At 48.7% G+C, this 25,262-nt stretch overlaps 1 protein-coding gene across 6 annotated transcripts in view; it reads left to right on the top strand.

The window, feature by feature from the left end:
• Nucleotides 1-314: 314 nt before the first annotated feature.
• The window catches only part of LOC121364583 (rho GTPase-activating protein 7-like), a 49,851-nt gene continuing 24,903 nt past the window's right edge, over nucleotides 315-25,262 (top strand). For 3 of the 6 annotated variants that reach the window (XM_041487972.1, XM_041487966.1, XM_041487967.1), the window contains exon 1: nucleotides 315-624. In XM_041487972.1, the coding sequence (XP_041343906.1) occupies nucleotides 586-624 (39 nt within the window). In that variant the 5' untranslated portion in view covers nucleotides 315-585. Of the gene's footprint in view, nucleotides 625-4,477; nucleotides 4,735-25,262 lie in introns of those variants that run through there. The other 3 variants (XM_041487973.1, XM_041487969.1, XM_041487974.1) reach the window with 2 other exon arrangements.

Below are 25,262 nucleotides of genomic sequence, written 5' to 3'. Positions count from 1 at the left end.
GAATGTTTGATACAAGTCCTTTTCAAACAGAATGGTCTCTGCACAAAACAATCACTCAGGTAAATCCCCTAACACAGGAGAAACATCCTATTCTGCTTCTAGAACGAGAAATGAACCAAAATAAAAATCCCAGGCCCAAGCACAGCCCGTGTGACTGGAGTGTGTGCAGACAGCTGACGCAGGGGTTGGGAATGCAGAGGTGCAGAGTCCCGGGATGTGCGTGGCCTCTCTCCTTAGCTCCTTATTTATCCTCCCTGTGGGAGGAACAGCTGTGTTTACAGGAGGTGGGAGCCGAGCCTCGGCCGGGCCGTGCTCCGCGCTGAGAGCCGCTGGGGGCTGCTGCCCCGCGGGCCCCTGCACAGCCATGGGCCGTGGGCAGCGGGGCCGGCAGCCTTCCAGCCCAGCTTCAGAGGCAGGAGCTGAGGGAATGGACCTGCCTTGGTCCTGACCTGTGGCTGCAGTGCCAGGGCTGGGGTGTGGTGAGGATGAGGATGAGGATGAGGATGAGGATGGCAGCATGGGCGAGGCCCCACCTCAGGAGATGCCTCAGCGAGCACCCCGGGGGCTCCACCAGCTGGGCCTGGGATGGCTTCTGGAGAACAGCCAGGGAAAAACGCCTTGCAGGTCAGTCCAAGGGCAGCTGTAATCCCGCACTGGTGTGATTCAGGCACTGGGGCTATGACCTTGATCAAGGAAGGAAAATACCTTTACATTTTTGGCGCTCCTTTAACGTTGCTGCATTTTCCGTCACACCACAGAGCTGCCTTTGCCCAGGCTGCCTTTTCACTGGTGGGACCATGTGGGTATTTTGAGCTGATGATTTGTACTCAAAGCTGGAAATACTCAGGTTTCTTTAGAATTACATTTTATAGTTTTTGTTTTGCTGGAGTTTTGTAGACACTTTAAAACATAACAGTGTCAGTCAGCCGCACAGGGCCAACAACTGCAGTGCCCAAGAGTGACCCGAGTCACTTTTAAACTTTCATTGTTGGTGCTTACAGAAACTTGTGAACTTGAACCTGCCTGGTTCTTCAGGAAGCCTTTCTAGGGTGTCAGAAATAATCCTTCTCTGTGTCCAGCCACCTTTCCCCAAGCCTTGCACCCGAGCTCTCCAGCTGTGCATTAGCCTGTGCAGAGGTGGGCAGAGCAGACCCTGGGGCTGCCTGGGGATGGAGGTGGCTGGGGTGGCACATGAGCCCATGTGAGCACTGGGGACATGGCCTGAGCTCTTCCTGCTCTGGGCTGCATGGTGCCCAGCAGGGATCTGGCTGCATCTCCGCCAGGGCAGGAGTAATAACTGCTCCACTCACTGAAAATGGCTTTCTAGATTCTTTTTCTTTCAAGCAGTTCGGCAGGCTGTGTATAGATCTTTTCTCCTGGGGCTTGTGTTCATCTCACAGAGACAGGAGGTTTTGTTGTAGCATTTTGATTCTGGCCAGATGGGTGTCCCTCTCTGCATCCCTGAGAGAGAGTTCAAAATGAGTAAAGGTATTTCTCTTTTCCCCGAGCCCACACGCTCTTCACTTGTTATAAGCAGACCTTTCAGAGGTGCCAAGGGGCTGGATTGTTATTGTAAACATCCCTGTTCCTCTGACAAAGCAAGAGCCAAGTTACCCTTTGGGCTGAAGTTGTCTTTCAGTTCACAACTAGGATGGAGCAAAGAGGCTGTCAGATTAACTGGGGACTTTCCATGGGGAAACAGGATGTTGGGAATTGCTTTTGTGTACAAGATCTATGATTTTTGTGCCTCCAAGGTCCTCAAACCACTTTGAAAATCCTAGATTTAATTTGAGTGTGCTGGTGATGCCTCTGGGCTTTTGTGCTGGGCTGAAGAGCAGCACAAACCCAGTCACTGCTGGCATCTGTGGAGCCCATCCCAGCACAGCAGCGCTGCAATCCACTGGAAGCAGTGGGGGTTTCATCACATGCTGCTACGGGATTTGTTTGTTGGTCAGGAGGAGCATCAGGCATGGCCATTACTGAGCAGCTGAGTCACACAGGTTCTGCCAGGGGGATGGTCTCTTTCTTCTGCAAAACAACAGCCAGAACTCAGATTGCAGCTCTTCACTCCAGATGATGTGGAGAAGGCTCAGCACCATCAGGGAGCCTTTTGAGCTGGGCTGTGAGAAAGCAGCGTGGACATATTTTTATAAGTAGAAGGGACAGAGCTGAGGGTGGTATTTGCCACCCTGCACCAGGTGTAACACAGCTGCTGTAATACAGCTGCTTCTTGGCTTGCCACACATCCTGTGTGGACAAGGACACCCAAATGCTGATGTGAGTTGTGTGCACCATCTCCAGGTGACTTCCTGGAGGAGCTGGCAAAGGTTGGCTGCTTTTTTGACAACTGATGCAATTGCTCCTGGATTGCTGTCCTCAGCTCAAACACCACAGTTCAGGAGAGAAATTGGTACAGTGGATAATGCTTTCATAGGAGACTGCATAATAGATCCAGCTGGTGGATCCCTGTGATTCCTTCTGGCCACGTGGTGACCAACAATGACAGAGGGGAGCAGCAGGAGCCTGTAGTGCTGCTCTGGGTTGCCACTTGGGTGGGTGCTGAAACTCTCAGCACTTGAAGGAGCCCCAGAAGAAGGGCTTTAAAATTTACTAATTTCTTATTAAACGAAATTTGTCAAATGTTAATTAAGGCAAAATGGTGATGTTTTCCTGGTGCTCCTTCTGGTTCTCTTTCCGTCTCTGAAGCCATCCTTTGCCCTGGCCAGCCCCCTCCACGCTGCTGCCCAGATGGCTGCCAGCTGCCCCGCTGCCTGCATGGCTTGTGCTCCCTCCCTGCAAGCTGCACACAAATGTACTGTTCTGCATTGTAAACAGGCTAAAAATACCGTGGTGCTGCTCCTCTGAGGGCCCTGGAGTTCAGAGAGGCTGGGAAGGAAGCCGGGGTCAGGCGGCCCCCGGGGAGCGGCGTCACATGGAGGCACAGAGCCACGAGAGGGGCTGGCTGCAAAGACAGACAGCACATCAGCCACAGCACTGCTGTCCTGCTGTTCCTGCCCGGGTGAGCCAGTGGTGCCAGGTCTCCTCAGATTAGTGTTCGTGTTGTGCAGTTGTGTGAGATGTGACTTGCAATGCTCCAGGGTTCTGTACTCCTCTTTTGAAGAGGATTTTTTGTCTTTTCTACTCAATTTCTGTGCTAGGTATTGTGATGCAGGGACCAGTGTCCTGCAGAGTGCTGGCTTCTCCAGGCACTGCCACCCCAGTCTGCTGGGTCCCTTTGCTGAGGGTGCCCTGTGTGAGCCTTGAAGTCAGGAAAGCCTATTCCTTCAGACATCCCATTTCAGAAGGCATCAAAAGCTAATTTCTGTTCTCACCACATGCATGTACCTCCTTAAGGGATGTGACAATTCTAACCACACCCTGGTCAGGGTGACCAGGACCTGAGTCTGAATGTCCCCCTCCAATGACACAGAATCCAGTTCAACCAGAAACCTCATCAGTGGTAGCAAATTTCAGTTTGAATAATATGTATTATAGGCATTAACACCTGGAATATTCTTATATTTTGCTTCATTCGTGGTTATTCTTGTTAGCTGGTGTGAGGCTGTGTGGCACAGAGTGAATCAGCAATGAGCACCTCTCAGGCATCCTCTGTGTGCTGTGAGTGCTGAAAACACAGACCAGGGCCCAGCACTGCTCTAGCAGCAATGACAGTGTCTCTGCTGTTGTACACTATCTCCTTTCTCCATCTCTGCACTGTAATGTAAATGCAAGTGTGCCCTGTGTGAGCTGTGGCAGTGGGAGCCAGGGCTGGGCTCTGGGAGCTGCCTGCTGCTGGGCTGTTCAGTCACAGACAGAAGGGGAATTCATGCAGGGCTGAAGAAATGCCTGGGATGGGCAATAATAACAACACCTTAAAGCCCAGCCACAGCACTAGCACCCTGCACCTGCCCAGAGCCCCAGGGAGCTCCAAGGCACACAGCACTTGCTGAGCTGGCATGAAGGTGTGTGCTGCCTGCCGTGCACCCCAGGGACTGCTCACTGCGAGGGAAATTCAAACCGTGCTCAGCTGCCTCTGCTCCAGACAGAATGAACTCCCTAGAGGCTTTGTTTAAAAGAAAATAACCTTTGCTGTGCCAAAGAGATTCAGTCTAAAAGACTTCTGGTGCAAAAGCAGTGGATTTCACATGTTTTTCCCATCGCCTCTGGCAGAACTGGAGCAGTGTCAGGGTGGTGTCTGCAGTGCAGCACTCAGCAGTGGGCTTTGCACTGAGCTCACTCTGCTGGGCCGTGCTCCAGTTCCTCGAGGATTCCTCACTGATGTAACCGTAGTGCTTCGAGTACCTCTGTGCTCCATTCCCCTCCATCCAAACCGTGTGCATCCTGTGTTTATCCTGCCAGTATTCCTTGGCGGGACCCACGCCACCCACACCTTTGGCACTGCCCAACACGCTGCCTGTGGCAGGCTCAGCTGCAGAGGCTGATGAGAGATGGCAGTGGGAGAGGCTGTGCACAATTCCGAGGGGCAGAGAAAGGAAGCGGCGTGTCAGAGCCCCGGCGGGATGCGCAGAGCGGCTGGAGGAGCTGTGACCGAGCTGCTCTTTCCCAGGGAGGATTCTCCACCCCGTCCTGGGTGGGATCTCAGCTGTCCTGCTTAAAGCCGAGCAGATGGGGTTGGAGTTCAGCTGCCCAGGCAGGACTTGCTGGCTTGCAGGGACACAGGAGTAACTTCTGCACAGGACAGTGACCCGCTGCAGCTGCCTCTCCCCATGGAAGGTAGGAGGAGGTTTGTTTTCTTTCCTTGGTTATTCTATTTCTTTAAGGTTTCTAAACCAGCAATCAAACTGTAATGCAATTAGCCAGAAAACAAGGCACGAACTCGGGAGGGAACGGCAAAGGTGTGGGTCTGGCTGTTCCCTCCTGGGATGTGCTGCTTCTATTTGGGCTCACTTAACAGAAAACAGACAGTTTTTCCATTATATATTTTGTTTAAAATTTAAAAGAAAATATTTAGTTCCTAGGAATTTTGAGATCTAACACTTCAGCATCTACAAGTCCCGCAGTGGGCACAGCTGTCCCTGGAGAGGGGCAGGGGCAGAAGGGCCCTGCCTGGCAAAGGTTTGTCCTCTGGAGGGGAACAGCCACCCATCCTGCTGCCACCCCAGGGAGCACCAGGACCCTCAGTGCTCCCACAGGAGTCTCATCCCTGTGGTGTGAACACAGCCAGGGCAGGGAATGGCTTTCCCATAGGGACCAAGTGGGGTGGCAGGGCTGGGAAAATAGCAGCAGCAGGGACACTCTCTGTGGGGACAGCACGTCAGGCCTCCAGCATCAGAGGAGGTCACCCTGAGCAATAATGCATTTTTCCTGAAAAGCAATAGCAAAGAGGATCTGTTTTCTGGGAGGAAGGAAGGCGAGAGGGGACCTTTGGGGCGGGTGCCTGAGCCTGCAGCAGTGTGTGGCTGTCACCCAGCATGAGCAGGGGCTGCAGAGGGACAGTGCTGCTGCTCCAAGCCTCCATGCTCAGCTGTGCTCCCACGTCCTTCCCGTGTCCCCAGGGGTTTCTGTCTCAGCTGGCTCAACCCTCGCATCCTCTCTGGCCTCATTCCTGCTGTGCCCAGGTGCTTTGCCAGGGCTGGAGCTCCCTGACAGCAGGAAATGGTGCCCCACGCTGGGGCAGTTCTGGAATTTCTCTGGCCATCAACTGGGCCAGCCCCAGCTCCTGCCTTTGCCAAAGGTTTGCTTTGTAATGCCCAAAAAATCTTACAGCAACTCCGACAGCTCTGTAGGAGGGTATTAGGCATCTGCGTGTCAGAACGTGGCCTTTGCTTTATTGCTTCATGTAAAACACTTTGTATTCTCTGGGCAGGAGAGGCAAGGGTGGCAGTAAATGTTTTCAGAAAGGGAATTAGTGTCATGTCCCTTCCCAGCGACGCTCCCCTGTCAGACAGACCCTGGTGAGGCTGCCCAGCCTCACCAGCAGCTCTGCTCTCACATGGATCTTGCAGGACTGTTTGCCAGGACCACAACTGGGAATAGTACTGCATTTCTTGTCCTCTGCCTCTCTATAAAATAAATCAAGCTGAGTTTTCAACCCTGTGTTTGCTGATGCTCTCTGGCCAAGTTTTGAGTCAATTTATTTCTCATTGCTCTGCGTCACCCTGGCAATGTGCCGAGCACGACAACTGGGGAGAAACACAATTAGTTTGCTGCAATTCAGGCCAGGGCTGAGCATCCATCTGTTGGTTCACACAGGTCTCCCAGGCAGTAGTAGAGGTGTACTTTTAAAGGTAGAAAATTACTTGTGTTTTGGAATTGAATAAATTGTTGACATAAGCTAAGGGTCATGAGACAGGCAGGGGTTGTGTGCCAGGTATTCACCATAAGAGCATCCTGCCCTGGAGTGCTGCTGCAATGACCACTGTGGGAAGTGACAGAGGGGTGCTGGCTGGAGGTCAGGGAGGGCTGTGCCACAGCCAGAACCCTCCTTTAGCCATGACTGCTGTGCCACGGGGGCGCTGGGCAGGGAGAGGCCACCACCCACCCACCCACCTGCTCTCTGTGGGCTCATCCCCTGGGGACAGCTGCTGGCAGAGGCAGCAGGAGCACCAGGCATGGAGCCCAGCCTGAGGTGGGCAGCAGGGCTGGAGCAGCCAGATCCAGCAGTACCCAGGGGGGGTCTGCACTGCTGAGAAAGCTGCTGGGGGGCTGCTGGAGTCAGCACTTCTGGCTGGCAGCAAAGTCCCCCCTGTCCCCAGGACCAGCCCTGTGATCAGAGAGCTGTTAAGAAATGGGGAGGTGTTTCTGGGGGTGTTTTGGTGTGGCTTGCTGCTCTTTTTGGTATAAATTTGCTGTTTCAGCTTCTGAAGTTTACCATTTCCAGGGTTCACACTTCCAGGGTTAACGTTATCTGACACCTACCAAAAATCTGGATCTCCAAAAAATCTGACACCTGCCAAAAACTGGCCCAGCAAGCTTTGTGCAGCAGGGGGCTGAGCACACATGCTGCCTGCTGTTTTCCCATCCCTCCTCCACCTCATCCTGCTTCCCTCAGTGCTCCTGGGAAAAGGCAGGAGCTGGAGCTGTTGGAAGGAATGTTGTGTGGGAAGGGAACTTGGCTTCTCTGGTGAATAAATCATATAGAATCCATTTTGTGCATTAAAAAAAGCTTTATGAAAGGCAGATACAAAGGAGAGGCCCTGCTGGTGGCTCAGGAGGTTTTGCTGGTGCCTGACATCCTCTGGCACTGGAGCCTGGCACCACTGTAGGTCTCAGCCTGCTCAGACACCTGAAGCAGGGCTGGTGCTGCCCACCCTGGTTTCAGCTTCCCTGGGCTCTGACGCTGCAGACTTTGCTGCTGTTTCCATGGTCCTCCAGGAGCAGGGAGTTTGAGGGGGTCAGGTCTGGGGTGGAGGCTTGTGTAAAGAGGCTGGTGCTCATGTGCTGCATAGCAGCTTCCCACTTTGCTGCCCAGTTCTGAACTCTCACACAGAAATGAGGATCTTCTTGAAATGTGACCTTTTTTCTCAGTTGTGCTCCCCATATTTGGTATCTGTTTGTCCCTTCTTTCACAAAGCAGCCCAGTAATCAGATGACATCCCTGACTCATGCTGCCCAGACGTGCACGATGGGGCCTTTCTACAAGTTAGGAAAAGCCTATGGATTTAATTTCTCTACCATTATTCAGCTAATATGGAATACATCACTGATGGTGGTGCATGAAATCGAACGGAGTCTGCAAAAAAGGGTGAAATATTAAATAAACCTTGCCAAAGGACAGGCAGGAGGTGGAGGTGAATGTGCAGGAAGGGCACAGGGTGCCCTATCTGCTGCTCCACATCTCTGGTCTGTGTGCCCCTGGCTTCTGGGAAGTGTTGGCAAGGCCCCTGAGCTGGTCATACACCAGCACTGGTCACTGCTGGGGGACACAGGCTGAAAGCCATGTCACAAATGGCCCAAGCTGCACACCAGACATGGTCCCTGTCACCTGCACACCTCAGCCTGAGCAAGGAGCTGTCACACTCTCACACCTACTCACACACATGCAGCACTCCCTGTCACACAGAAATACAGGTTTAGGTGTACAGAGGCACCTCAAGAGTGTGTGACAAAGCAAAGCTGGCTGTCAGGGAGCTCTGGGAAAGGCCTGTCAGACACAGCTTTCCCTGGGCTCTGGGGTAACTTGCCACTAGATGTCACAGTGTGCTTGGGTTTGCAGGGACCAGGAGTGCCACTTGTGCTGGGGACCCCCAACCAACTCACCCTGGGCAGGGCAGAACTGCTCCCTAAAGTCCCTTTGCTGGACCAAAGCACACAAATAGCATCTTTTTGTCTGTTCTTGTCTTCTAGAGCATTTTTTGAATCATTTCTAGCTTTCATGTGCCACTCAGCAAAGTCTGAGAGACCAACAGATGACTGGAGAGGTTCACATGGTGCCAGCCCCTGGGGGTGACCCTGGTGGGACCCCTGCCCTGGCAGGTATCAGTGGTCCTGCTCCCACTGCAGCAAATGTCAAACTCTGATTGACATCAGGTGATGCAGCAGGAGCTCACTCTGTGCCCAAAGCTCTTGCTCTAAGGGGGGACAAGTTTTGCCACTCCACCACAGGGCAAAGGAGGCCAGCACTGTGCAGCTGCCTGGGGCTGACCTCTGCCTAAAGCATCCCAGTGGCTATTTATAGCACACAGGAAACCATGCTGGACCCTGCACTTCCTCTCCCATCCAAGCTGGATCTTTAATTGGCTCGGTAGCACAGGGAGCATTAATTGTGGGTGTTTTTCCACTGAGCATTGTGCTGAGCACAGGTAGAATACATATGTGGTCAGCTTTGGGCAGGCTGGTGATGGGACAGGCAAGTCATCTTCTGAACTTGGTACAGCTCTGTAAAAAACCTTGGTATATTATTAAAAGACTAGGAGTATAAAAGAGTGAGAAGCATTTGCTGAGTAACTAAAGCAATGACAGCAATTAAAGCCTCCTGTTTGAAGTGGTTTATGAACAGACCCAGACTGGTGAGGCCACTCCACCCACTGCACCCAAGCAGCTCTTGGGTGAAGTGTAGCTGTTGAATTAATGATGACATCACTCTGTGGCTTTCATTTGCCACCAAAATCAAGCACAGCTTTCCCAATCTAAGACTAAACAAACAACACAGCCAGGGATGTACAGCTGGATGCTTTCCTTGTGCTCTCTGATCCTGAGATTAGGCTCTGCCCAGCCTGAGCAGGGATATTGTGCTGGTCCAGCCTGGAGAGCAGCTGCCCCTGCTGTTCCTTGTGCACAGGGAGGCTGGGTGGACACAGCTGGGCAGTGAGTGAGAGGAGCAGGGCTGTGCCCCTGTGTGCAGAGAGGAGCCACTGCCTGTACCCCTGAACCTGGAGAAATGTAAATAGCAGCTGGTGCCCTGGCTGTCAGCCCCTGTGCTGCCCAGGCACCCAGCAGAGTGTGGTCCCTGCCACAGACAAGATGGATGGGCTAGTGCTGCGAGCCTCTGGCTGCTATTAATGTTCTCCACATGAATCTTCCTGACCAATAACACAGGATTGCTTTCCTTTGTCTGGGATTGCCTTTGCCCCCTTCCTTGGCACCAGTCCAGACTATCTACAAATCTTTCTTAGCCACAGTTAGTGGCTGTGCCTCAGCATCAGGAGTCTCCTGAAATGCTCCATGTGCTGCTCTTTCCACAGAGAACGAGAGCTGAGCACAGTCATTCCCATGCCTCAGCAGAAGGTGCTTGAGCAGAGCTGGCAGAAGAAGGGTTTGCTGTGCTGGGGGGCTGGAGCCCAGTTCCAGCTCTGGGGAAGTGGTGTAGCCTCACAGCATTCCATAAAAACACAGCCACAGCCTGGCTCCTGCTCCAAGCAGGCAGTGCCAGGTGGGGCCACCTGCCCAAGCCCCAGAGACACCCAGAGTGCTCCGTCCTGTGGCACAGGAGGGTGTCATTACAGATTCACTGCTGGAGGATAGAGCTGGGACTTGGAACAGCAACTTTTTGAGAAAATCCTCCAACAGTAAAAAAATTAACATAAATCTAATTTTCTGCAGTTATCACCAATCTCAGATTAATTCTGCAGCATGACCAAACTGCTGCAAGGCCCCACACCAGTATGTTAAATATGTCCCACTGCATGTACTGAATGTGATTTCCAGACACTGAGGGCTTCTGGAGGAGGGTGCAGATAAGGGCATGCAGGCAGGCAGCTGCCCAAGAGCTCTGCAGGAGCAATCTGTGGGCACGGACACATGCAGGGCCCCAAGTTTCCTTTCACTTGTTGGGGTTTTTCACTCTTTTTCTGTCCTCTCAGCCTCAGGTGTGTCAGCTTTTGATTTGTGCCAGCAAGGGGCTGGATCTGGAGCCTGGCCATTGAAGCTCTGCAAGCAGAGCCCAGGGCAGCGTGGCTGCTAGCCCAGCCCTGGGGAAGTGGGGCTCTGGAGCCGAGGGGCTGCAGGGTGGCTCCCTCACTGTCCCACAGTCTGAGGCCTTGACAGAGGCTTTGGCACTGCTTCTCTCCTTCCCTGGGGCTATGTGGATACTCCTGGAAAGGAAGTGCATTATCTTCTCCACCTCTTGAAGGCAGAACCGACTTTTTCCCATTTATCCCAGTCCCATGTTGGTTAGGAATGCAGCACAGACTCCTGTTCCCCATGGCTGAGTGCAGTGCCCCAGAGCTGGGATGTGCCAGTGCCAGGGAACTGTGCACTGCCAGCAGCAAGGAAAGTGCCTCCCCATTGCTTCTGCTCTCTGCTGCAGAGCTGCCCCACTCAACATCAGTCATCTGCAGGGAGTCTGTCTGCCCAAACCCCTGGGGTGTGATGTCTGCTGCCCTCCCAGGGAGAGGAGCTGGAGCCTGGCAGTGGGCAGTGCCCTCGGGCCCCCATCCCAGCACCCCAAAAGTGTCCCTGGGTCCTGCTGGGGCTGGGCTGGGCTGGATGCACCTGCTTCCTCCAGCACCCCAATGGAAGGGAGTGCAAGCACAGACCCAAATCCTGGGGTGTAGAGCTTGTCCAGCTCAGGGAAAGAGAAATTCCTCCCTGGGGCCTTTACTAGAAGCAGTTGAAGGTGGGGGTTGGGATGGCTCTGCCCCAGGGGCTGCATTTTCCCAAGTGAGGGGCAGTGATGATGGATGCCCCAAGTGGGAAAGCCCCTCAAGCCATCCTGACCCACTGAAGGTGCACAGGGGAGGAGCTGCCCAGTGTCTGCCTGAAGTGTCTGGCTCAACATTAAACCCTTTAGTCAATGGGCATTGTTCTTTTTGGGGGATGACCGGCTGACCAGAACCTGGGACCCGCTGCACAGGCAGCCAAGTGGACTGTGGACTGGGGAGACCAGCAGGGTGTGAATGGAAGGGCTTTGCCTGGGATCCCAGGACTGCTGAGCCTTTCAAGGCCAGCCCTGAGTGCACACAAGCACAGCCCACTGCATCCCAAGGTGTGGGATCCAGCCTCAGCCTGTCCTGGAGTCACCACAGCAGCTGGCACAGGAGTGATCTGCTGCTGCCAGGAGCACACGATGTTCAGGGAGGAGAGGTCAGGTCTCTTCCTGTTTAGATGTTTTCAAAAAATGCTTAAGCATTTTAGTGGAAAAATTACTGAGGGAACCATCCAAATTAGGAAACAGGAAATACTGCACTAGCATAAATAGAATTTTGACAGCTGAAACGAGAGGCAAGTGGTTGCCAGGTTGGGCTGGTAAAGATGCTGCTGGGCCAGCAGCCCGTGGGGAAGCTCAGCAGCCCAGGGCCAGGTTCTCTCTGGGACACACCTACCCAGCAGTGTCATGCCAGGTGCCAGAGCCAAGTCACTGGGTGTCTTTCACCTCAGGGTCTCCCAACACAGTGCCACCCATCAGCAAGACGTGTCCTTCAAGTGGAGGACTCCTCGTGTTTCCAGCAGTGGATATACTGAAAACTGTGGCACTAAAATCAGAATTATTATGGAGTATAAATAGCAGCAAACTACGCTGTGCCAGGTTACCTGTGTGATATTAGCTGCTCAAATCTAATGCCAGCCCTGCTCTTGACTCTCTCTCCCCTTCAGCAAATCACTGAAGCTCCCCAAGCTCCTTTCTAGCCATATGTTAGGTTGATGTAATGCTGCTTCTGAGTCTGTGCAATTACTCGATTACTCCTGCATCTGATTGTAAGTAATATGCCCTCAGGGCTTTGCTTCAGTTTTGCCCATTGATTTGCTGTGTCACCTTGAGCACCACATTAAATATACTTTCAATATTCAAAGGAATTTTGCTCATTTATGCCCATGATCTTGCTATCCAAACTCCTACTCTGCTCCCAACTTTTCAAGCAGTGTCTGTTTGTTATTTATTGCAAAATTTAAGGATAGAAGCTAACCTAAAATACAAAAGAGATCTGGGGGCCTATGTTCCATTTAAATTCACCTCAAGCAAGTTTCAATGGAGCTTGAAGAGCCTAAGAAAGGTGGATACTTCTGAAAATGTCACCCTAGCTGTACCTGCAGGCTCTGACATCCCACAGACACCTGAATTACCCAGGCGAGTTCCCCTTGCTGATCCAGCCCATGGCTGCAGAGCTGGCAGAGCATTAAATATGCACATATTGAATGTCTGCTGTGCTGGAGGGGGAGGACACCTCAGAGTGAAATCTGCTGTGCATTCAAATGTTCTCCAAAGCTGAGACAATTCTGCTCACCCCTGGCTGCTGGGGCACAGTTTGGGGGGGCTGTGGGGTGCTGCTTTCCTCCTTGCTCTGTGCACAGGAGGGGTGGGCTGTGGGATGGAGGAATGGTGTCTGTTTGCAGAGAGCTCTGCTGCAAAAATGAGCAGAGGACAAGTGTGGGCAGAGCTTATCCTGTCACTGGGGCTGGCCCCTGACTCTGATGGTACAAGGTTTGGGAGTTTTGCTCTTAAGGAGCAACTGTGGTTTTCTCTTTACCTTTGCTGGAAGATTGCTGTGAAATAGCATGGCCAGGGAGCAAAGCTGCTTTCTGAATATTTTAAGAACTTTTGCCTCAGTTTTCTGTGAATGTTGATTAAGAGTAAATGAGACTTAGAAAAACAGCCAGTATGGATTTACCCTGGGACCATTCTGGGAATGAACACACAAAAATAACCCTTTCCTAAAAATGTTCTTTACAGCCCCACCCTTCAGGAATGATCTTCCCTGCAATGACCCCAGCCTGGACACACTGGCAGACCAGGCTGAACTTCAGCTCTGGGTCACACTCAGCAGTTTTCACAGTGCAAACAGCTCCCTGGAGCCAGGGGAGATTTGTTGAGGACCCACGGAGCAGAGTGGGTGAGGGCTGCAGAGTGTGGCTGCCTGTCACCCCAGCCCAGTGGGAGCCATGGCCTGGGGACAGGGACTGGGGGGCAGCAGCAGCAGCATCTGCTCCCCACCTGCTCTTCCTCCCTACCTGCAGTGCAGAGAGGTTAAAGTGCACCAGGAGTTGCAGTAATGTCAGCACATCTGTACCCAGCTCTGCTGTGCCAGTCAGTTCTTGGAATCTGTAAAGTGCTTCATGCTCCTTGCTTTATGTAACAACACTGCATAGTGGTGTGTAATTTCTGCACATGCTCCAGCTTCTACACACAAGCCTGAAACCACTGAAACAGTCACCCAGCCTCAGTGAAGATGAGGGCAGTGACAGACTTGAATGCTTTAAACAAGTAAAGCTACAGACCTCAGCTGTGCTCTGATTATTTTCTTTGAATTTGCTTCCTTTCCACTGCTTTTTTTATACTGAGACATAAATAATCTTAAATTCCAGATCACCCATGGGTCCAAAATTTAGCTGTAACAGGGACTTCTGCCAACTTCTACAAAAGGATTTTGCTAACATGAAAGAAAATAACTCATACATAATAAACACTCCTCCTGACCCACGTTATCCTTTTGCATTTAAGGTCAATCATCTCTGAAAGGAGGGGGGGGAGAAAGAAAAAGATAAAGGAAATACAGAGAGTCAGCTGCAACAACAAACTAAACCCCTGCATGAAGGTCCTCCTATCAGGGCTGTTCACAGCTGCCACTACATTTTTTCCTTGGCCTGAATAATGTAAATACTGGGCTGGGGAGTGCTTTCCTTTACACTGGTGTAAATCTGGGCTGGAGCTCCAGCCCTGACCTGGCCATGCACACACTTTACCCTGGCAGCCCTGCCCTGGGGTAGGGAGCTGCTTCTCAGAGGAGCTCCCATCCTTTGGTGCTGGCTGCTGTGTTCAATAAAGGGCTAAATTCCTCTTGTTTCTTGAAATAAACTTGCAAACCCCTTGACCTTCCTGAGCTGGAAGAATATGTTTACAGATTGTTTAATTCCATTTGTCTTCCTGAGTGTGTGAGAGAGACAGCAGTGTGGCTGAGGGAAGGGGAGCTGTGCTGTGTCACCAGCCTCCTTTGATATCAGAGACAAGCCACTGATGAATCCCATCCACTTTGAAGGGCACAGCCAATCCCATTACTTTTTGGAGGAGGAAGGAAAGGAATTATTTACTGGAATCCCCTGGAATTTTGCTTTATATAAAGTTCATGAGGCAGCAGTGTAATCTTCTGTGTTTTGTTATTTATTCTCATGACACCTTCCAGGACACCAGTGCTTGTGGACTTCTAGAAAAGTATCAGCAGGTAATTCTGTAGCAGCAGCTCTTTCCTAGTGTTACACCATCTAAACACATCTCCTTTACACTTTGATTGCTACCTGAAGTCAGGGGAGCCCGGAGAAACAAAGTTTATCAGAGGGCAAGAGGCAAAGCACAAGGAGGGAGGTTACTGACATACCTAAATTAGAGTGTAGATCTTTATTTAAAGGCTATAGAAGCTGAAAAAAAGCTCTTTAAGACAGAAACCATCTTTTCTCCGAGGCCTGGGAGGCACTGGGAGGTCTCATGGGTGTCATCACCAGGTACTTGCAATAATGTCACTATTTCCAGAAGTCTTGGCACGAGCAGCACGGCAGGAGAGGAATTGTGAAGGGTAGCTGACTGAGGATAATGGATAGTAGGATGAAATTGAGAGGAAAAACTTAATTGGAATTAACTAGCTGAGAAAAGCCTCTTGATCTGTCAGACAGTGAAATTGCCTCCCAGGAGCAATGGTATAGTCTCAACCACGTGGGCATTTAAAGCCAGTCTAATGTCTGTGATTCCCTGAGTTAACTGGAGTATCTCAATAATTGGAACTGACACAAAGATTTATCTTCTTTGATTGACTAGCTTTCATAGAGGCTCATCTCTTTGTGGTGCTGCACAGAGCTTTCAGGGCAGCTGTTTGCACTTAAACTGCCAGGAGCTGACAGTGTGTATCCATTTCAGCTCTTCAAATGTGTTCTTTGAAAAAACACTTAAATGGCTGGAATAGACAGTACTAATCAGTCTGCAGGAAAATGGAGCAGCCTTACCTGGGGCTCAGTGCTATCAATCTCCCCATGCCAAGGCTGGGCCATCCTGCAGCAGCAGAGCCATTTAGGTGCATTACTGCCAAATGCCCAATCAGCCTGAAAAATTGGGCTGATTTGGCCAAGGCAATAAAAGGGAAAGGTGTTTTGCCAAATGTATAAAAACAAATGGTTGGTATTTCAGTGGTTACAGCAGAGTGGAATTAATCACACTAAGATGATGGAAATTCTCTCCCATGCTCATTTTTCCTGATTTCAGAAGAGACAGTGTGTGGCTAGCCTGAAGGGTGAGGTCCTGAAAGGCTTTTTTATTTGAATTTGCCCATTCATTCCCCTGCTGTATGACCTTGTGCATATCTCCTCTCTCACTTTCCCTTCTGTAGGTTTAGACCCACAGAAAAGGGCACATCCAGCCTCTGGCCTGGCTGAGATCTGGGCTCCCACTTTGTATGTATTGGCAATGTGTTGGGAAGGGTGTTTGGAGTCCTTTCACTTCTCTGCCAGTGACAGACATAGGGATGGTGTCTTCTCTGCAAAAGAGATCTTAGATCTTACTGAGATGGGCTTGTAGTATGCAAAATACTAGGTCAAGATGTTTTACAGAAAGTGAGAAATTGCTTTTCTGCAAGGCAAAACTCACGGGTGTTTACGTGTGCTGGCATCCCAATATTGACAGAAAAATGTGCTTGTTTCTTGGTCCTTCTGAAGCCTTTTACACAGGGAATGCATACTTGACTTGTTACCTTGCCCACGTAGCTAATATATACCTTATTCCTTCCAAACCTAACTCTGCTCCAGCCTATGACATTCCTCCCAAGTGATGCTTGGCAAGCAAAGGAAATGCATGTCTGTTTGCTGCCAGTCTGACTTAGCCACCTTTAGCCACTACTGCTTGGAGAAGGTGAAGATTTGCAATGTGCTACTCACTGTTTTGAGAAGAAGGTGAAGATTCCTTCCCAGTAATGCTGGGGACAGCAGAGCTCTTCAGAGGAACACCTTCCCTTGTACTGTGGTCTTTCTGGAGTGTGCAGGTAGAACGTGGGGCACCAAAATGCCTCTTTTGCTATGGAGAAGGACAGCACATTGGAAATCAGAATTTGATTTCTCCCAAGCTGATCAGTGTGTGGATTTACAAACTAGGGATAACCACATCAGGCTGGACACAAGAGAGGAATGAGCTGCTGCTGCCAGGGATGAAATCCACTTAGTCTGCTTGCTGGTGGCAGCACCAGAACCAGCTCCAGGTCACAGCTTGTGGCTGCCCCTGCATGGCTGTGAGGCTGAGAGCTGACTCACAGCTGGCTCCTCAGCTCAGCTCAGCTCAGCTCAGCTCAGCTCAGCTCAGCTCAGCTCAGCTCAGCTCAGCTCAGCTCAGAGCCTGGCCTAGCACAGCAGCCTGCAGGCGTGCATTTCTCAGGAGTTACACAACCTCAGGCTGCAGCTGAGAAGCCTGAGCAGCACTGCTGCCTCTCCTGCAGGTTTCCTTGCAGCTCCAGCCCAAAGACACAGCTTCACGCTCCCTCCAGTGTCTGCCCCACCTGGAAAAATGGAGCTCTGTGCCCTGAGATTTCTGAAATGCTTCACACTGAGTGAAGTCCTGCTCTGCCATTAAACCTTCCAGGTCACTAAACAGCTCAGGTTCTCAGTGCTCAGCTGGATCCTCCACTGGCCACAGCCACCACTGCCTAAACGACCTAGTTAGGGCAATTAATGTAAATTAAATATGCTCATGTTTTCCCTGGAATGCTGTCAGGTATATGAGGATAATATTCTGATTTACTTTTTAAGGGCAACTGGTTATAAAGGGGTTTTCATCCCACTGGAAAATTGTTTTTCAAACTACTCTTTCTTCTGCTATGAAAAGTTCAGATTAAATAGATCTATACAAAGCCAGGGAGAAAAGAAACTGAAAATTTAAAGTGAAAATTAAGGAGGCAGTTAATAGTAAATGGTTATTTAAAGATGGGGGCTGGGGGAAAGAGAAAAAAAAAGAAACTGAAACTGAAAATTTTAAGTGAAAATGAAGGAGGCAGTTGATAGTAAATTGTTATTTAAAGATCGGGGGTGGAAGAAAAAACGGGAAAAGGAAAAGAGTAAAAGTACACTTAGAGAAGTGGGCTTTGGGTAACACATGCAAAGCTAAAACTGATTGTTACCTCTTATTACACTCTTCTATTAAGTTTCTTCATTCACTCTGCTGTTTTTAGTCTCCTCAGGAGATCATCTGTTCTGCTGAGCTGGACTGTGTCCACATGTGGGCTCTGGGGTTATCAAATAAAATCCTTTTCTCAGAGATCAAACCCCTTGCAGCCCAGATGGGCCCCACTGAAGCAGCTGGGGCTGGGCAGGGTGTGACACAGAGCCCTTGAGCTGACCCACATGGACCAAATCCAGCCCTGCTGGCCACCAAAGTGTCCCTGCTGTTCAAACATGCCATGGTGGGAGCAAGGAGCATCCTCTCTCTCTGCTGACCTCTTTGCTTCTGCCCCACCATTCCCAGGCTGCTTTCTCACACCTATTCTTCAAAAAGTCCTTGAGGAGCACTGGCCTGAAACTGCCAGCTCATCTTACAAACCACAAATCCTGATGCTTCTCATGTTGTGCAAGAGTGCAAACAAATATTAGTTGTAAAATTATTCAGTCTTTATGAAGCCCAGCTAGACCGTTTGGTTTTTAATAGCATCAGCCCCGAATTACATGTCTGGACTAGGCACAGTGCAGAGATTAATTTCCTTTAATTTGTTCCAGAGTAACTCACAATTTAATTTAACTGAGCAGTTCCTTGTTCTCTTATTCTGGAATGATGGATTGTGAAATGCACTCCTCTAAATTAATCCAGACACTTGATTTTTGTCAGCAGAGTAATCTTTCTCAGCGGTATGCTAAGTATGCTTTTAAAAGGTATGGTGAATATGAATGATATGCACTTTGTTGATGATTTAAGTATTTACACTTTCCAAACCTTGCAGAAAAAACAAATATGGCTTAGCTGCACTTTGTTTTATAACCTTTCAGAAGTGATCATTCAAATAACATCAAAAGGACTTAAATGGATTTCTAAATTTGATGGTACATGTGAGGGCAACTCCCTTCTCATCAGAGAACCGTGGTTTTGAAATGGGGCTGAGCAAAGCTTAGACTATTTCTGATTGCAGAGCTTCCATAGATCATCCAGAAGGATTTCTATTGGAGCCATTAATGGTAAAATATTTCATGTGGGTGCTGTCATTGCTTACGCTGGCTTGATGTTGCAAGAGAGCAGTGTCCTTTCCTTTTTGTTTTCTTTCCCTTTTGCTGTTTTTATTTCTTAAAGATGAAGTGGGACATCTGTGGAGAGGAGCAAAGATGCTGTGTATGAATATTTTTTTCTATACTGCCTCCTTTAGAAGAACTGCAAAAAGTTATAGTGCAGTTGAGTGAGTGATATTGATGTAAACCAACCCATCAGGTCCTGTCAGCCCAGGCACTCCCTCACTCTCTATTATCAGAGGTAAGGACTATCTGAATGCCACAGCAGAAACTGCACAGCATTCCTGTGTCCAGCTGGAACCTGACAACAATAGTTATTCTTAAATGTGGGGAGACAAGGCAAAGCCTCCTGTCACAGAAATATGTGGCAGTGCTTTGTGGGCAAAGGTAAATGTCCCTAAACTTAGCAACACTGCAGCACACACCCACCCATTCATTTTTGGAGGGTTTACACCTACAGAAAAGGGCACATCCAGCCTCTGGCCTGGCTGAGATCTGGGCTCCTACTTTGTATGTATTGGCAATGTGTTGGGAAGGGTGTTCGGAGTCCTTTCACTTCTCTGCCAGTGACAGACATAGGGATGGTGTCTTCTCTGCAAAAGAGATCTTAGATCTTACTGAGATGGGCTTGTAGTATGCAAAATACTAGGTCAAGATGTTTTACAGAAAGTGAGAAATTGCTTTTCTGCAAGGCAAAACTCACGGGTGTTTACGTGTGCTGGCATCCCAATATTGACAGAAAAATGTGCTTGTTTCTTGGTCCTTCTGAAGCCTTTTACACAGGGAATGCATACTTGACTTGTTACCTTGCCCACGTAGCTAATATATACCTTATTCCTTCCAAACCTAACTCTGCTCCAGCCTATGACATTCCTCCCAAGTGATGCTTGGCAAGCAAAGGAAATGCATGTCTGTTTGCTGCCAGTCTGACTTAGCCACCTTTAGCCACCACTGCTTGGAGAAGGTGAAGATTTGCAATGTGCTTCATACTCCTTCCAGCCCTCTCTCAAGACAATGCTGTGGTCATCTGTCACCTCCATGTCCCCTAGCAACCTACACAGCCAAGACATCCAAGGAAAGTTGTTTGGCTCAATAAAGGGTTGTGTAGTGCCTGGACACACGTGAGAATGGATGCAGCCGCCCATCGCAGGTAGACTGGCACCAAGCTTTGCTCTGGTCTTAGGCAAGGACTGAGTGCTGCTGAAATCTGAAGTGAAGTTAGGCTGTGATCCTCAGTTAGTCTGGAGACTTTCTCAGAACCAGCAAAGCTGTGTTAGCCAGAATGGGTGCTCCAGCTCCTCCAGGAGAGGATCTCCGAGAGGCTGAGAGACATCACAGAGGTGAAAGGACCAAAAATTGGTCTTCAGCAGTGCCTTTCAGCTCTTTGTTATCCCCCAAAATGAAATCACAAGTAAACCAGAACCAAGGCTGGGTGTCTCAGGCAGTCACACTGTGCAGTCCCAGCCCGTCTCACGAGAGCCCTCTCACAGGGGTGCTGAAAGCTCCGTGCCGCTTGCCAGGGGCTGTGCATGAGCTGGTGTGAGCTGCAGGCCACTCCACAACTCGGCACTGCTGCAGGGCTCTGCTCAAAGTGGGCCAGCCAGCTCGGGTACTCTTGACATTCCTGGATGTCTTCTAAACATGTAATGCTGACAGAAATGTTGTTTAAATATTTGTGAGTTATTTAAAAATAGTGCGTCAAATAAGCAGCCTGGTGACGCCCGACAGATCTCTGGCTCGGAGGAGTGCCTCGGTGGAGGAGGAGGAGGTCAGCTCGAGTTATGTACACAAACCAGGCTCTGAGGAGAGACACGCTGCACCCACAGCACACATATCATCATATTTATCATCCCAGCACACAGAGCCTGCTGGGGGTCCCGAGCAGGGAGCGCAGTGCTGCTCGGTGCCTGCAGTCTGTCCCGGTGCTCTGGCCTCCAGCACATCCATGGCTGGGGCAGGAGGTGCTGCCCCACCTTGGGTTTGGCCATGCCCTGGTTCCCAGCAGCTGGCACAGTTGGGTGTGGAAGCAGAAATGCCTTCTGGGACCTGGAGGAGGGGAAAACTGTGCCAGCATCCCCATCCCATTCTGACCTGGTTAGGCTCTCTTGATAGTGCCCCTGCTTGGTGTCCATCTGTATATTTAAAGAGCTAAATTTTAGGAAGGGGGAGTGAATTTTCCATCCACCCATGACTGAAGTATTTCATATTTTCTTCTCAATATTATTAGACAGAGCATTTTAGGTCAGTAAAGGTGGGTGCTGGAAAGAGGGGAAATAAATTCCTGTGATAGACAAGAGAGCTGGACATTTTCTATTTATTATGTTAAATATTTATCTCCAGAGCTCTAATATACTCCTAAAATATTTTAAAAGCTGGTTTTATATGTCAACTTTATTCTCATCTTTCAGTAAACAATTACCATGCAGAGAATAAAACAAGCTCCCAGGCATTGCTGAGATACACTGTAGTCTATTAAGGAGCCTGAGCCTACTATAGCATATGAATCTGCTTTTATGTTGCCTTTAAATTGATTTGACATCAATTCCAGGCCTATTGTAAAAATGAGATACATGCTTAAAGCAACACTGTGATTTTTCCAAGGTATTTCCACTTTTTAGAGCTGCTGCAAAGGAAATTATTTTTAAAGCACTCAGAATATTGACCTGTTCCTTGGCTCTTGTCACAGTCCATGGAAGGGCTGCAAGGGGAGCTCCTCTGTAGCTCCCTGACTAGACAGCATGTCTGGTACATTCAGAAAATGGATTTGAAAGTTGCTACTGCAATTTTACACTTTGCCATACAGATACTGATCTGCAGTTTCTTTATTTTTTCCCTCCTCATTGGTTGCTTTATTCTTGCTCTCTTTGACATCTTCTTCTCATTTAAAGTGCCAAAGTGAAAAGCCAAAATGAGTCTCAGTTTCTCTGAGGTCCAGATATGAGCTGTGCTGCTTTTCAGATGAAAATGCTACATATATTGATGGAAACTGTTGAGGCTATTTATCAAAATCTTTTGGCTGTTATTTCTCCCAAACAACAATTGCATTTTCAGAAGTTTACCACTGGCCTAACATTAGTGATTCAAATTAAAAGCTTAAGTGTCTGTCATAGAAATGAGCACATATAAAAAACCCACAGAAATAGAAGAGAGGTGTTTTCTGTGAGGGTCTCAAAGATTTCAAGGAATTATTTGCTGATGATAAATTCGAGCCAGGAAAAGATCAAGTCTATCATAAAATCAGTCCATAATCCAGAACAGTTTATTTGGCTCAAACTGACCACCATTAGTTTTTCTTTCTCTGTTATTGTCACATTCCTGGAAACAGATTGGTTAACGCTTGACAAATACCTTTGAAAATAGCTTCAGCTTATGGGGGGGTGCAAACTGGACAAGGTCACTGTGGTATTAGTTGCTCATAACAAAGAGTAAAACTGTAGGTAAGATGTTTTGGTCCCCAATGATTCATCTGGACAAAATTACGGCTTTACAAGTAATGAAGCAAGGACATGACCAAACTCTGGAGCATTCAAGCCAGTATTTGTTAAATCTTTTTGATCATCATTCTATCAAAAATCTAATTACCTTTCAGGTTTTACTATTCTATAACTCACTTTCACCAATAAATTGCCAAAATTTCTGAAGTTTATACATTCTAGTTCTTCTTATATATGTGAGTCGCCATACATTTCTCTTTGATGATAAAACCCTCCGTGTTCCTTTGCCTCCCATTGCTCACACTGATGGCAGTGCCACACCACTGGTAATAACTCAGCACCCAAGCTCTGACAATCAGATGTCTTTATTTCTCTGGCACCTATTCAGCTCAAAAGCAAGGAGTTCTTGAAAACACTCAAGCAAACCTGTTCTCAGGGGAGTTCCAGATCTGACTGCAGCCACAGATAAACTCAGGACGGCCTTTGCTCTGAGATGGCACTTGCCTGTTGCTGCTTCCTGAGCTGTTAACACATATTGCTAGAAACAGAAACTGTGTTTTCATGTGCAAAATGTCTGCTAAAATTAGGAGGTACTGGCTTTGGCTGATAGGCAAAAAATGGACCTGTCCAGATGCTTTGATTTGTTGCTGGAATGAGCGTCCACTGGGCCTTTGAAGAATCCTCTGTCCAACCACTTTGCTCAACAGCTGAGGTATAATGAAGATAGGAGGAAACGTAAGCATAAGGTAGTGTTCTGCTTTTCTGGTCAGGCAAGAAACCACTGTTTTTCAAGAGCCGTGACTGAAAGAGGATGCAGGTTTGGATACAGATCCCATTTCACTCAGTCTTGGTCCACAGCAGTGTCACAGCAGTGTCTGATCTCCCGAGGGAAGGGCCGATCTGTTTGTCACTCTCTGTGTCACATCACCTCCTCAGCCAGGGATGGTGCACACCGCAGTCTCTGGAGGAATTTCCCTCTGTGACACTGTTTCCCTGCAAACCAAACTCAAACCCTGGTGAAATGGTGGGGCTGCACCAGTGGAGGGCTCCTGTTCGTGCCGAGGCACTTGGCTCGCACTGCACTGGCTGGAGAAGGGAACAGCTCAGTGTGGGTTTGTGAACAGCTTCACACCTGCTCACGTGTCAGAGGGACACAGCAGCACACAAGTGGTTCCTGTTGGTTATTTTACACAAAGAGTTTTACTTCTCAAGTGTTGTTTCTAGAATGGATCACCCATTCATGCCTGGTAAGACATAGGAGTGGGCAGTCTGGGATTATTTGTTTAAACAGCTGAAAATGTCTTGGTGAGTTTGTTCTCTCTATGAGCTGCTGAACTGAAAGTCACTCTGAGCAGGAATGAGGTCCCCCAGGTGTGCCCTGCAGAACCCCTCCAGAAGACATCACAGACTGTAGATTGTGTCTCAGTGCTGAGACAGAGATGAGCTGCTCCTGTCCCTAGCCTCTCCCTCCATGTAAAATATCCGTCTTGAATATCAGTGAGGGCTGTGGGGAACTCCCATCCAGCTCACCACAAGCAGGCAGTGGGCAGAGGGCTGTGGAATAAGGCTTTGTGAATCAAAATCTGTGCCTTCTTCTGTGGGAGCAGTTGAAAGATCCTTTTCTTTTCCATACAGTTACGTGGAGGAGCTTCATACATTTTGTGATGTTCTGCCTGCTCCCATGTGTTTGTCTGGCTCTCCCACATCATGTAATGTCTTTGGCAATGACCACTACTGTCCAAGGCAGGACACTGTGTCCACTGATGCCTGGGACACGTGCTGGTTATGCAGGGACTCACTCTTTTGGATTTGTTCCTCACATGAAAACCCTCCAGAGTTTCCTTCTAAGGAACATTAGTCTCAAAAATTTACTCTGGAGACTAGCAGATTCTAGCTGGACTGCTTTGCTTGAAAAAACATTTTGTCATGTCTGAAATGATGTTACTTTGATTAAAAAAACAAGCATTACTGACAGTGTTTCTGTATGGTGCACAGAGGTAAGAGTCATCTATTCCCAAATATCTCCGGTCCAAATACAAGCAGGTGCAATTTAAAAGCTTCCTCAGGACCATTTCAGCAGCTTATTCATTCCTCTGTGAAGGGCCTGCTCTTGCTGGAGCATAAATAAACCAAGCCCAAGTTCTGTTATGATTCTAGAAATGCATTTTAATAACAGAGATGACAAACCTTTTAGAGAAAATATTGTGAATAGGAAATGTAAGAGATTACAAGCAACAATTTTTTTTCCTGCAACCTAGGCAGAACTGGTTTTTTAAGCCTGGGCAGTCAGATGTTGACTTTAACTTGAACTCTTTTTGCAGTATGCTTTCAACCCAGTTATATTTATCCAAAGCATTGGCTACATTTTGGAAGAAAGAACTGAAAGAAGCCTCCAAGGCTGTGTTATCGATGAAGGGCTTTCCCTCCTCGGGAAGGTCTGGTTGTGAGCACAGATCCTGCTCTGTTCCTCAAGAGCCCTGGCCAAGGCTCTGCAGGTTAAAGCTTTTATGTAGAGACTTCAGAAGTGTTGGTGGCTCTGCCTTCAATGTCACCTTTGCTTTTAAGTGGCTCTTGAGATAGGAGTAGTTAAGTGATTGAGAAAATCAAAGTGCTTACTCTGCTCGTTTTTCGTGGCTGGCAGGGGGTCAGAGCTGTGATTCTGCTCTGGGTACCCCGTTCCCTGCACTACTTAAACTCCTCCATGCTCTGATCCTAGACATGAACACTGCACATAGATTTCCAGCTCCATGCACCCACTACATTTCTCCTGAGCTTTTTCAAATTAAATGGTCTTCGTGAATCTATGAAACAAGAAGTTATGGTTTTTGTGCCACATTCTCTCACCCCCATTTTAGGAACTTCAATAGTTCTGAAAGAATTCTTCAATTTGTTTAGTCTAACCCTAAAAGTTCTTGAGAAAATCCCTGGAATTCATCATGATAGCACAGTGTTTTCCTCTCTAAATAATGCTTAACTTTTAACAACAGAAGGCAAAAGCTAAATTTCAGCTTCAGATTTGACCTGCTCTAATGAGAAACAGATTACACAATTTTAATGGAAATTGGGGCATCGGAATTTAAAGAAGGAAAGATCAAATCAATTGACACCTGCTGGCTGAGGCAACATAGTGTTGTTTTCCAGGAGAAACAATTCCACAATATTTCCTTTCATAACAGCATGGAGTAGTTGTGATTATCATAGGAACAGGTAAACAGCCATATAAAGGCACCGACTCCTCAGGGATACAGGAATAAC

The sequence above is a fragment of the Pyrgilauda ruficollis genome, unplaced genomic scaffold, assembly GCF_017590135.1.
Source record: "Pyrgilauda ruficollis isolate IOZ18807 unplaced genomic scaffold, ASM1759013v1 scaffold86, whole genome shotgun sequence".
Lineage (NCBI taxonomy): Eukaryota > Metazoa > Chordata > Aves > Passeriformes > Passeridae > Pyrgilauda > Pyrgilauda ruficollis.
Note: the sequence above shows the minus strand (reverse complement) of the source record. Positions and strands in the feature narration are given on the sequence as shown.